This window comes from Neopelma chrysocephalum, unplaced genomic scaffold (genome assembly GCF_003984885.1).
Source record: "Neopelma chrysocephalum unplaced genomic scaffold, ASM398488v2 Primary Assembly neopelma1_74, whole genome shotgun sequence".
In the NCBI taxonomy this organism is placed as follows: domain Eukaryota; kingdom Metazoa; phylum Chordata; class Aves; order Passeriformes; family Pipridae; genus Neopelma; species Neopelma chrysocephalum.
In genome coordinates this window covers 5,279,131-5,293,139 of record NW_020897735.1, presented here as the reverse complement: position 1 = coordinate 5,293,139, position 14,009 = coordinate 5,279,131, and the positions used below count along the sequence as shown (strand labels likewise).

At 42.4% G+C, this 14,009-nt stretch overlaps 1 protein-coding gene across 1 annotated transcript in view; it reads left to right on the top strand.

The window, feature by feature from the left end:
* FNBP1 (formin binding protein 1) overlaps window positions 1-14,009 on the top strand; it is a 98,325-nt gene continuing 84,316 nt past the window's right edge. Inside the window, exon 1 of the mRNA XM_027688060.1 lies at window positions 1-159. Within this exon, the coding sequence (XP_027543861.1) occupies window positions 136-159 (24 nt within the window). The 5' untranslated portion in view covers window positions 1-135. The remainder of the gene's footprint in view (window positions 160-14,009) is intronic.

Here is a 14,009-nt window from a genome sequence, read left to right as displayed (position 1 = left end):
CGCCGCTCGGGCCATTTTGCGGCGCGATGAGGCGGGAGCGGCGGTGAGAGCAGCGCCCGTCCCGCCCCGCACGGCCCCTCCGAACGGCGAGGAAGCGCAGCCAGGGCACGGCGAGACCCCTCCCCCGGCGGAGCCATGAGCTGGGGCACGGAGCTGTGGGTGAGTGAGTTGAGTGCGGGGGGAGCGCGGCTGCGCTGCCGCCCCCGGCTCATAACGGTCCGTGCGGGGCCGGTGCGGGGACACGGGTCTGTGCCCAGCGCTGCGCCCTCCCGGCGCTCCCGCCCCGCTCCGCGAAGTTTTACGTGCGGCCACCGCAGGGAAAAATCCCGGCGGGGATTCGGGGAGTTTTATTTATTTATTTATTACTGGAGAAATTTAATAATTATAATAATAATAATAAAAAGCTCCCCAGCACAAAAAAGCGGCGGCGGGTGCGGAGCGGAGGGAGGCTCGCCCCGGGGTGGGTTTTGTGTGTGGCTGCTGCGGGAGGCTCCGAGGTGGATCTGTAACAGGGGGTCCGGTTTCAGGAGAGGGAGCTGCAGGGAAGAAAAGCCAGATGATAAAATTTCCTGCCGCTGCTCTTGGGGGGCTTCTCTGCCGCGGACGGAGGTTTTTGCGAGAAGACTTTTGTGTTGGGTGTAAATAAGCGGGTTCTGAAGGTGCGGAGGGTTTCGGTGTATGAAGCTCCTTGATGTTTTTGAAGAGAACCTGGAAAGTAGAAATGCATTTGGTTTGCCGGTGGAGCGTTAATGGAAAATATCAAACTGTTAAAAGGAAGGAGAAGCGGGTAATAGCGATTTGAAATGGTCCCTTGCTAATCGGAGGAAAGAAGGGAGGGCAGATAAAAGAAGTGTGGGAAGGCAGAAGAGCTGTTACACATATTCAATCACAAAGAGGACATGGTGCAGCCATGTTTGATGGTGGAGCATGGAGCGAACCTGCTGGTTCTGGGAGGGCTGGTACCCGGGCACGGGAGGCTGGGCACCGGGCTGTCCCCTTAATGGTGGGACACGAAACATCTCGGGACAAATCTGTGCTCGGGAGGAGGGGGAAGAGGAAAACGGAAACGGTGTTTTGAATGGAGGAGTCAAGAATGAGTGGCAGAGGGTCATCTGGATTGCAAAGCACTGCAGGATTCGCTCCTGTAATCATCTGTTTGTGGCTGGTAACCGGTGCGAGTTGAGATGAAACCGTATCTGAGCTTTTAAACTGTCTCTGTGTAGAAATGGTTATTTTAGACGTGCTAATTGCTGTCCTTCCTGGATGCATTCCTAGCCCGTTCTGGAAGGCAGTTCAGCATCCCGTTTTGCTGTGACATTGGAGTCATGTTGTAGCCAAATCTGGTTAGAACTAGACAGTAAATTAGGGAGCAAATGCTGACTGGGAGAGGTTATTGTGGTATGTTTTTATATGTCATAGAAAGAAAGGTGATACATACTGCTGAAATAGTGTAGTGATGCTATATTGATTCATCACTACATAAACAGCTCTGCTGCATGGGAATGTTTCTGGGAAAATCTGCAGTTACCTCCTTTTTCTACATCTTAGATGCTTTGGGAGGGCATGAAATAGTTTGAGTGTGATTAGAGGCAAAATAACAATTTTGACATCGGAAAATAAATCCTGAATTCTCAAAAGGAACTTTATTTTTTTTCCCATTCTTCAAAGTTTCCAAGTGATACTGATTTGTTTGTGCACAAGAGCAGCAGTAGAGAGTAGTGTTTATAAATAGTTGTTTTTGTTTATGCAATATTTGCAGGTGTGTGCACACAGTCATATATTTGTCTTCTGCAGCAGTTACAAACTGTTTTTGTAACATTTTTTCCTCTGAAAATTTTGTTTGTGAAATTGGCTTAATCAGCATCAAAGTATCATGCCTCGTGTCTTCAGTGTAGCACTTTGAGAAGTGTAGCAGGTTACTGAGGAAAAGGGTTGGAACAACGGATTCAATTAATCTAGATACAAATTTGGCAGGAGTTGGTCCCTTTTAAATTGGGCAGAGCTTTGAAAACACTGCCGGTTTCCAGTGCTCTGGGTATTTAGGCCAAAACAGTGATTTCTCACTCTGCATTCTCCATTTCACGGGCAAAGGAAACCACACAAACAACCTGTATTTAATATATGCCACCTTCTTCTGTTGATCATGGCATGTTGTTTTTAAACAAAATTAAATTTCCATTTACCTCAGAACTTAGTCTTTGTTTTAAGTAGCCACGGAATGGGTTTTTAGGAGCAGGTGTTGTAAGCAGCAAATTCCTGTTCTACATGTGACTGGTACATGGATTGAAGGACTGGAAGTTGAGGCAATAACAAGGGTTTTCAACTGTCGTTTAGAAATTTGCTAGAAAGATCAGCGATGTTTGCTCAGGCTTGACTTGCACCCTCTATCTCTGATCTACCAGACTGGTTGTGTGTTCGTGATTCACCTCTTTAAATGGAGCAAAGGAGAAGTAAAATCGAGCTTGCTTTTTAGAGCATGTAGGACGCTAATGTGCATGGAGTTATGTAGAATTTCTGTTCGTTCCTGCAGGGGGAAAAAAGCTGGTTGCAGAAAGCCTCATACTTCAGAAGCAATAAAATCCCTTTGGCAATGTGGAAGTTATTCCCAAAACAGGCTTTTAGCCTGTGATGTGAATGTATCTCTCTGCCTCTGGGTTGCAAATCCTATTGCAAAGTTCCTCTTGATATTTCACTCCATTCTGGACTTTGAGTTACATCTCGAGATTGTCCCTGTGAGTGTAAATGGACCCGTAACCAGAATTATTAGAGGTACTAACGCAGCATTTATATCCTGTATGAGGTGGAATGCTTGGGATAATGAGATCATTTGGGGCCTCCCAGCAATCCAGTGTTACAGAACAGAACCTGAAGGTCTCCTGTAACCCTGTGTGAGTTCCCTGTGTGCAGGGCTGCTCTGTGCAGTTTGTCCATCCACCCAAGCCCTGCAGAATTCTTTCTGCCTGTTACTTCAGACATTCAGGAGCTGAGGAGGAAGCGATGGGTGAAGGATAAAATAGCTCTGAACTGTTTTATTTTTCACCCTGATTGAAGAGTGCATTAAAGGGCTAACAAATAGGAGGGTATAGTACATACTTATTTCATGTCTGATTCTTGAAATTGTCAATGTTTTCTAAATACTAATTTAAATAATAACGATTTTTAATGTAAATGGTAAGTAAGGATTATATATACCAGTATGCAGACCTGACTTGTACCTTCAGTAACTACACTTTGGGGTCAACTGGCTGTAAAAGCATATTTGGATCTCCTTCACCCTTTTTTCTCTCTTTGCTGGTGGGAAAGAACATGGAGCATGGCACACAGAGTATTGTGAAGGGTGCTTTAGCCAGTAAAATAATAGTGTGTGCCACACTTCCCACCAGTGCCCTTTTGGGTGGTATGAAGCCCTTAAAACAAGTGGAATTACTTTGCAAACTGAGCTGAAACTAACCTTGGCACTTGGGTGCTTGTCTTCTGAGTGGAGAAGGCTGTGGCTTCATGGTTAGAATATTGAAGGGAATGAACCTTGTTGATGATGAGTTTTGGGGGAGCTCTGTGCAAATCTGTGGTTAAATGGTCCAGGAAAAACTCTGCCTTTTCTGAATACTGTCAAAGCATGGCAAGTGCAAGTGGCCAAGGGGTTAAATGTGGAAAGTTTTACCATTTTGTTATGAATGTTTCAGTATGAATGTTTCAGAGGTGCACATGCTGTGGGTTTGTTGTTGGGGTTTTTTTTCCACATTCAGTGTAAAGTTTAAAAAAAAGCTTTGGGAGGAAGGTGATTTAATCAAAATTTTCTTTGACCTTTGTGAAAGCTGGGTGGCTGCTAACAGCTGCCACTGTCCTTTCAGCCTGTGAGAAGGTAGATATTCAGTATTTGCAAAGGACTTAATTTGCTCCCCTCATGCAAAGGGGCTCTTTGGGCCAACTCCTCACGGAACCGATACTTTGGGGACCACACCTTTTGCTTGTAGAGTTCCAGTATGCTTTAGTATGCAAAAACATGGATTGTGGATATGATTGTTTTTGCCTTTTAAAGTTCATTCCACATAGGTGCAACTCTGAGAACCTGAAGGCCCCACTTGCTCTCTGTAGCTGCTGAATTGTTTCCTCTCTCAGGACTCGCGTCTCTATTTCATCAGCAGGACTTGTGTTTAAACAGCTGTAATCTTGCATTTCTGCAATTTGCTTGAATGCAGCATTGTTCTTCCGTAGTATTTGCAATGTATGGCTGTTGCATATGGTGGTGACTCACATTTGGGAACAGTCTGGAGCACCTGGGTGGCTTTGACCTTGGTGACATTACACAGTAGTGCTGTCTGGGCACAGTAGTCAAATGTGATCTTAAACGAAGGCCTTGTTTTTCTCAGCTTGTCCTTTCTAAGAGGATCTGTGGAGCTGGATCTAGGTTTGATGTATTGGTTCTCGAGCCAACATCTAGTTTTATTGTATGCACCACTAGTTGATTGCATACAATAGAAACGGTGTGTGTGTCATCCCACCCATCCCATTCTCACACCTCCTACAGCCCCCACCCCCCAATTCTTCGATTTTGGGTGTTAACTGTTAGTCTCCAACACCGAAAGGAAAAGGAGATGGTGCCTGATGGGAGAAGGACACGAGTATTTAGTCTTGCATGATAAGTCACAGGTTAACTCTGATGAGCTGAGAGTTTCCATTATAGGCCGAACCCTCACAGGTGGGTGGATGAATTGTTGGCAGCTCAGACAATCTTCTCCTGTGGTGATGGCAAATGCTTTTCTGAAACGTGTATTTTGTTGTAAATTGGCTGTGAATTGTTGCAACTTATTTGACAGTCGTTCAGACAACTCCTAGAGGCAGAGCTGTGTATCCCTGACCCTTTTTTCTTTGTGTTTCACAAAATCTTGGTTTCTGTTTAGTTAATACTTTTGTGTATTTCAAAGCGTCTGAAATTTCACTCAAAAAAAAATGCTCACACAGAAAGGCAACCTAAAAGCAAATACAGTGAGAGACAGGAAGAAAACAGGCTGAGGTCAGTAATAAATGCATCATATTTATAATTTTCGCTTGGTTATCCTAAAGCTCTCAGTAACAGTTGTACACAGAGTGCTGGAGATGAGCACTTCAAAGCAAAATACACTTTTTATTACTTATATAGTATTGGTTTGGTGTTCTGTATAGTTACTTGGACAATTTTGAGGTAGCAAAACTGTCTGACATTAATATCTCCTTATTTCACAGTCGCTCACTCACTGTTTTAAGTGGTGAGTAAGTATATGCAGATTAGGGAGTGAGGAATAGTTTACAGAAGCTGAATCATTACACGGTATCTGCATTGTGCAGCTCACACCTTCGTGTGTTTGCCCAGCACAGGGTGAGATTTCAGGCTGCTGCAGCCTCTTTTTCTGTGCACAGTAAAGTTATTGCCATCACAGTCCTTTTTGTGAGTTTAAAAAGAGATAATTTTTAAACTTTAGGATGATGTGTGGTGTGGGGGCTCCCCTGCTACTCGCAGGAGCTGGTTGGTTGGAGAATGGGGTTATGTGTGAGGTCCCTTAGTACCTGCAGGCAGCAGGAGTAGAAAGACTCTCTTCTGGTACCTAAAGGAGTTGCTGGGTCTTAAATATATGAACGTGTGAGTAATTTCGTTTACAATTCTGCTTTGCTTTAAGAAAGAGGATTTCTACAATATTGCCACCATCCTGTTCTTGTATTTCCTACCTATTCATTAAAAAATGGGGGATTTCAGCGTGAGTCAAGGCTGCAGAATACGTTTTCCCTTTCAGCCACAGGCTCTTCCCAGTCGTATTGTGGCTGCTCGAGATCCCCCGCTTCCTCGAACCATATGGGGAGGCAGTCAAACATGAGACGATGTTTTTCTGGACTCCTTGCAGCTCATTAGTGTTACTCATGTTGTGAAACATTCTTTTACAGCAGAATTTCAAAAGCTGTAAAACATTCTTTTAAAGCAGAATTTCAAAAGCCGAATTCCACATGAAGAGTAGGAACCACTGTAACTTAATAACCTGCTCCTCATTATTGCTTTGATTGCTGGACAGGTAACCTGCTAATGAATTTTTGGAAATTCACTTTCATCCTGTTTGAAATAATGTTACTGAGATTGGTTATACATTGAATCCAATCCAGCCGTCAAAATCCAGTGCTTTGTTGAGTTTCCTTAATGTTTTTGTAAATATTTTAAAATAACTTCCCCCTTCAATATAATCATACACTTCAAATGAAACTTTTCTTCCTCCTTCCGCCTCTAGAAACATTGCCTTTCTGTTAATTTTTTGCTTTAAACAGTAAGTTGGTGACAGTTAAAACACTGTTCTTTCTTAGCATATCACTGTCTTTGTTATTCTGCTCAATCAATGGCTCTAAAATACAAAACAGTGGAAAAGTACTATATATGTTATGTGTATGTACAGGATATGATGCTTTTACTCTTTCTAAAGCAGGTGTGGTGGAACAGTTTGGATCCCTTTGGAATTTAATGTGATTGTCTTGTCTCCTTGTTGTTTGGCGACAAATTTATTAACGTGGTCAATATTTTCTTTTGGTTCAATTTATTAAGAATGGTTTGTTGGCATAATTAAATAAGATGGTTCTTTTTCCATATAAAATTTGAAAATATGGGAGATGGGGGTTTCTACATTATTTACAGCTGAGTTGAAGTGCAAGAATGAAATGCTGCTTGCCTGGTGTTCATTGCTGATCACTGAAGCAGATCATGTTGTAAAGCACGTAAAGAAGCAGTTCTGTTGCAATGTTGTCCTTAATTTATTGGAGGAAGAGTCAACCTAATTGGGAAAACACCCAGAAGAACAACAACAATCCCCCAGCTGCCTTCTGAAACCCAGTAAAGCAATAACGCTTAAAATGGAGTCACTTGGGAACTAATGCCTGGTTTAGAAGGATGGTCCCCAGTGAGCTACCAAGTCACCCAGATAGTCCTTAATCCTGAGGAAATCCCATCGTGGATTATTCTTGCTGTAGCTGAAATAAAATAGATTTCTTCCATTAAACATGTGTCACTTGGCCATCTCTTGTTGGGTGTTTTTCAAGTGCTTCTATTTGGTACCTAAAGAGTTTTTATAAAGCAATTCCTTCTGTTCTGCCCTTGCAGTGGGGCAGGCACGAGTGCTGCTGGCACCATTCACGTGTCTGAAGGGGAAGGGTAGTTTGTAGTGTTTAGACTTACTCCCCTGGGAACAGCAGGTACGATTTCTCTCATAAATTATTCATTTCATAGTTCAAACATTTTACTTTCCTTGCGCTGAACCTGTGGATGTGCAGATGAAGGAGTACTACCTATGTGACAGGAGAAGGATCATCTTGCAGAGATCCTGAGAATATGCTTTTCCTAAAGGCACTCCTGGAGATTTTGTTCCAATTAACACCAAGAAATTGCTTATTGGGTGCCTTGGACAGTTTTCTCTGTCTCAGCCTCTGAGCTGGGAGCTCTTCTTATTGAGAAGGTATTTAACACTTTCTGTTCAAGTCATCTGTTTTCTGCTGCTTACATTTTTTTCCACATTAGTGTGCTTAGGCTTCAGTTTTCTCCTTTCTGCACCCACCTCTTGGTTTTTGTGTTTCAGATTAGTCAGGATTATTCAGTTGTTACCAGGGCCAGCATATTGCACATGCTAAACACGATGCCTCTTGGGTTTTGGAAAGCTGCTGTGCTCCCATTCACTGGTGCAAGGTTTTGGCAGACAAAAGCTGTTGAACAGGGTGCTGTTCTTGAGAAAATATTCCCAACTGTAAGTCTTTAGAAAATACCACTTTTCATGTGCTCAGAGAAGATGTTATTGACAAAGTCTTCATGGGCGCTGGCTACGTTTTGGCCTCGGAGGGGTTTTTGTGGGACAAGGTGATGAGGTCACCCATGGAATAATTGAAGATGGCTCAGTCTGGTCCTTGCAGGAGAGCAGCCAGACATCCCATGCCATGGCTGCCCAAGGCCAGGGTGGAGCTGGGCAGCCTCTCCTGCTCTCAGGCTCCTTTGTTGGCAGAGGAAGAAGCCGGCTGGAGGATGGCCCTGGAAGAGTGGGATCTGTGTTACGGAAGAATAGTGGAAGAAAGCAGAGAGACAGCTGGGAGGGAGAGGGGATGGAGAGCATGGCTGCACCAAGTCATGCTAAAGGTCCTCCTGACCACCTGTATACTTTCTTAATGGTAGCAAACCGGTTCTTCTGTTCTTGCAGACTGGTTCTTCTCTTGTTACACTCACCCGAGGGTGAGTGAAGTGCTGTGGTCAGAGAGGAAACTGCCTGATTCAGGAGACTGAAGGTGGGGAAGAAAGAGTAGAGATCATCCTAAGATCTGGTTACAGACAGTTGGATCTGCTTGTCTAGGAACTGCTCCTGTGATTGAAGTGCCAAGAATGATGGAGATGGGGTCATTTGAGGAGAGGTAATTGAAGCTGGCAATTCTGACAGGGAGAGAACCAGGGCGAACTGAGCAAAGGAAGCAGCAGAAATGAGCTCAGGAGGAGAAAATGAGTTTAAACAAAGAAAACAAGGAACCAGTCAGTAACAAGGAAACAGCTTGGATAAAGAGCTTGTAGGGAGAGCAGGGTTGGGCTCTGGGCAGGACGGGTGGGATTGTGACTCGCTGTCAGACAGGCCATGCAATGGGATTAGTGCATTAGGAACGACAAGTCAAGAGTTTGATGGGATCAGGAGAAAGTATAGTGGGTGTACAAGGGGAAGGAAGAAGCATGGAGCAAAGGATGAAGATTAGATAAGAAGCAAAGCAGAAAAGTAATGAATAGACCCAGCAGTCCTCTTTTACCTGCTTGGCTGTGTAGCATTGCTGTTTTATGTGGCTTTTTCCATGTAACATTTAAGTAGAGTTGACGTACTGGTTTCAATGTGTGTACGTTGATTTCTGTGGTTTTGTTCTGCATCTTTACTCACTGTGGAGGAATATTTGACCACATCCCCAAATGAGAGCTTTATCCAGAAGTGTGTGCACTGCTGTTTTTCATCCACTCGTTCTGTGCAGAAAGCCTTGAGGAATTGTTTAGCAAATAAGCCTAAAATATGTTTAGATAATATTTTTTCACTCTGCATTATGCTCTCTTATGCAGAGATAAATGCTTTAACACTTTTATCTTGTATTTACAAAAAGAAGAAAAATGATTGGCATGAAGCAGTGAGTGAATGGAAGTGTGTTTTCTCAAACAAAAGTTAAATGGGGAAGGGAAATATTTCTTGTGCTCTTGAGGGACGTTGATCTGTCAAATGTGGGTCTTACAGGAGTAGCATTAATTAAGAGTGTGTAACTAAGATTTTGCTGTAGTAAAAGAAAAACTGGCAATGGATGAACTGGGAGAGCTGTGATAGAACCCTACATAAATATTTTTTCACCCATCTTGTCTGTCTCTCCCAAATATAACAGTCTGAGATCCTTTTGCTCATGTGTAGTCACTGGAAAAGCCTAAAAATAAAGGGTGAGAGAAAAGAGTTGTATGTGCTGGTCAAGAGCCTTTATTTCCTTACAAGTCTTTGGAGTTGTGAAACATCTGGGTTTCACAGAGGATGCTGTTGGCATGTGTTCATAACTTAACATGCAAAAGCTCAAAAACTGTGTAGCACAGCTTTGCTTCAGTTTTTGGTGTGCAAAAAACCCCCTCCTAAGCAAACATTTCTGCAGTGTCTATATTGGTTAGGGGGTTTCTTTGCTGGTTTGCTCAAAGACACCAACAGCTGATCTGCTCCATCCTCCCAAGGGATCCAGCACTCACAGGTTACTGTTGAATGCTTTACCTGGAACCTAAAAGTGAACCAGCTGACTCTTTAGGTGGTGAGAATGCATCTCACATGACATGTGTGACTCGGTTCCTATTTAAATCAGTGCCCTGGGGATTTACAGCCTTATTTTTGGAATAGGGGGGCTAGCTAGTTTCCAGCTCTATTTAAAGATAAAATGAAGTTTTATCTGGATGTGTGGGTGTATGTGGCTTTCTGAGGTGCAGTGGAGTAGCCCAGAAAACTGCCCTGGAAGGGTGGCAGGGTGCATCCGTGCCTGGTAAAGCACAATATGAACTGTGAGCATCTCCCCACCTCCTCTTCCAGATAAATGTGGGCTGCTTTTTCATTTCTGCATTGTGGCTCTTGCTCTGATTCTTGTCTGCATCATCCTTATACCTGTATTATGTATGAAATTGCTGAAAGCTCTTTTTCCAGAGGTTCAGTATGATTGACATGAAGCTATCTTGAAATAGGAAAGCTGTAATTGTTGGAAGACGAACATTTTTACAAGAAATGTGGTATTGTGAAACACATGCACCTAATTTAGGCATCTTTGGAGACTGGGTCTGCATAGTTGTCACTCTTTGAGAATACTTAGTTTTGAACAGAAAGCTGGTGTATCATAATGCCAGCATTTAATGGTTGAGGGAGTGTGTTGAATTGTTCCACTAACAAAAGCCTTTGCTGAGCTAAACAATACAAATATAAATATTTCACTTGGTTATTAGCAGCTGAGTTGAAGTGCTTGATGGTTGGGAACAGCATGACAAAGTAGTGCACTCCATTCACACAAAGGTCAGAAGACATTTTACATGATATTTATGGGTTCCATGCATACAATTATAGGCATTTGTATTGAATGTTGAATCTGTTGGTGGCTCAGTGTAGTCATCTTCTGTGGTTTTGCTTGTGGGTTAATCCCTGGGAACCAGAAAAAAATGGAATAGTGACAGAGGAGTCAAAAGCTGGAATCCACACTTGCAGAGTTGAACTAGTAAAAAATGTCTAAATAATGGAAATTCAGAACCCTTTTGCAATTAGAATGTAAGAATTAAGTGCTTTTTTTCTTTATTCATGATCCATGGGCATAGGTGGTGTTTGGGAGTTGCTGGTCAGTGAAGCAGCGTTGATTTCCCTCTGGGGGCAAGGCATCCATCCAACCTTCTCCACAGGGGGTGGGATTGATTCCTTAATCGGAACAGCAACAATCCATCCTGAAGCTTCCTCAAGGTATTAGGGCTAAATTAAACAGTCTGGGACAAGTGTGTAAGCCCTAATGCACTTCAAGAGGCTTTCCTGAACAGGAGAATTTTGAAAATAATCAGAAGATGAACCCAAAAGTAACAGGGAAACAAAAGCCACAGGCACAAATCACCCTTAAAAAAGGGGCTGTAATACATTTGCTTTGTGTGGTGCAGTGCTTAAAGCTCAGATTCTCTTAGGGAAGAAAAGATGCATGAACTATAGCTCTATTCATGGCATTGTATTTAGAATTCTCTCCTTTGTGTATGTGTTCCATAGATGTTCCAAAAATAGATATGGTCACAAATATTAAATTAGTGGAATTAGGCATCTTAAAGCCAGGAAATGCACAATTTTTTTTAACAACACTCACGACTGAGGAAATATGGGTTCTTATGCATATTGTATTAATTTTGCAAAATGTTAAGATTGTGTTTACTTGTGTGCATTTGCAGAGTCCACAATGTTGCATGAATTTCTTGGGGATAAAAATGTCACGGTTGCATTCAGTTTTTCTGGAATTTTACGTCTCTTTTACTTTCATTACCTTGGAAGAGGAATGAAGCATGATGACTGAGCTTCAGTCTGTACATTAAGTGCTCACAAGCAAGAATTAACTATAATGTGTCAGTAGCCTTGTTGGATGTACTTACTAATTGTTATGGATGTACAGAAGTACTCAGAAAATAAAAGTGAGGTAGACCAGATGATGCCTCTTCAGTCTCACTCTTAGTTCTCAGCCACTTTGTCTTGGTCCATCTCACTCTGCAGCCCAAGTCAGGTAAGCAACTAAGTAATTTTCTTTTTCCAGAATACTGGAATCCTTTACATGTATATCCAGAAGGCCTGAGGACTTCAGCAAAGCTGGAATGTTTTAGGGTGACTCTTTGTTAAATCATGTTGCTGAAGGCATTCTGAATGTCCAAGATGGAAATTAGCAGGTGGGGTCATCTTAGACCTCTGGCTTCAGAGATGCTCTACCATAACACAAACTTCATTGGTCCTGGTGGCTCATGGTCCACCAGTCTGAGCCATGAATTAGCAGCCAAAACTCTGTTATTTGGGGAGATGCATTTAAACTTCAGGATTTAAATAAAACACAAACAAACCCTTTATTTTTCTCTTCCTTGGCTGGGAGCAGTTTCGAGTCAACCTTTGGACCAGAGTTGTAGCTTCCAAAAACTATTTTAAGTGGAAGGTATTGTCATTGGAACAGCTGTAGAGCACTGAATGACCTTGTTGTCCTTGCTGTGGGAGGGGATGTTCTTGTCAATTCGTGAGAAATTCTTTCTTTCTCTCCCTTCCCTCTGTGTACGAAGGTAAACACACATTTGTTTTCCTCTTCCCCTCTCTGAATCAGCCTGGTTCAGAGGCCAAACTTGCTTTCCCTGCTTGGCAGATAAAAACATCTAATAGATTCAAGTCAATATCCTCTTTCATATTTTTTAGATGATTCAACTGCTCAAGAAGCAACTGGTCTATCCCTGCATTATAAAATAGTTGGGGAGTCATGGGACGTTCAGGGAACTGAGCCCAGAAGCTCCAGTTGCTGTGTGAAGATCAGTAGCTCAGATCCATCCAAGTCAAAGGTTGGACAGGAGGTTCCTGTTTGTTCTTCAAACAGAAGCATTTCTTGTGTGTTTGAGTGCTCTTTAATCCAAGAGACAGAGCTGCAGCCTCATAATGGATGAAAGCTGGAGTAAGCAAAGCCTAGATATGAGGGAGAGGGGAAAAGGGGAGAAGAGGAAGGCCGGCACATTGTTATTTTTAATAATGGGAGTTGATACAGATCAAGGGACTGGTAAAACTTCTGTCAGAAGGAGCAGCTGAGTGCTGACATTGGAGTCTCCAGGTCCACCATGAGCTTTGGGGATCCCTGGTGGTGCTGTGGCAGTGGTGGCCTGGCACTGCTGCAGGAGTCACCTGTCAGCTGTGGGTGTTTCCTCTCCCGTGTGTCACAGGTCCTGTAGGGAGGTTTGATCTGTGTGACAGCTCTGCATTGCTCGTGATGCTCTTGTGGATGCTCACAGTAGTGACTGAGTCATTTTGGGTATGGGAGATGCTCTTATTTCTTGCCATTGCTTCCTGGGTAAATGTTTTGGAGCGTGACCATTCTGAAGGTTTATTTTCATTGTTCCTTTTGTCTCTAAGGCAGTTCCGTTTACCTAAGAATTGTATTTAAGTCCAGATTTGGAAGATATTTATCCTGTATTTTGCATTCCTGTTAGAAACAAAATAAAACGAGGACTATTCTTTTTATCTTCATGTCCCAAGATAAAATGTTAATTACTGTTGTACAAATGAGACACTGTTATCTTAATGTCTGTGTTTCAAAATATTTGATTTGAAGTTTGCAAACAATGTCATTTTCTTCAGCTTAGACCGAAAAGTGCAATGGAATAGAATTACAAAGATGACAAGAAAGTAAATATATGAAAAGCTTTAGGGATTTTTATCTGTAGTTAAATTTATTATTTTTGCTTAACGTACAGTCTTTTAATTTTAGAGAAGGGATAAACTCTTGAGATTTGTTTTTACCTTGCCACCACTATCACTTCTAATATGAAGCCCTTAGGATAAGCTTTGTCTGGCAAAGCACTTGCACTGGTGTAAAATGTTGCTTAAACTATTTATCATTATTAATGTATCTTATTTTAAAAATTACTTGTATTTTGTACCATTGTTCAACTAAAACACGTTTTATAAGACTGAACTGTGTTCTTGAGCCCTTTATGTGTGATTTGAGTGATTCCAGTGCAGATAAGAGCAGAAGCCGTGGGCTTTTTGTTTATGCATCCACTGCATCTCTCTGCATTATGATCTTGGGCTTTTTTTTTGAGGTTAATAAGACATTTAGATCACAGTGCTTAGTTTAGTAATGCTGACTCTGCTCCCTGAACATCTGTCACTGTGTTTGCTTCAATGCCTGTGCAAGGCAGGGTGATGTTCAGAACCTTTGGTCTCATGGCAGGCACGTATTTTTCTGAAGCATTTGTTGCAATATGTCCCAATAAGAAATTCTTC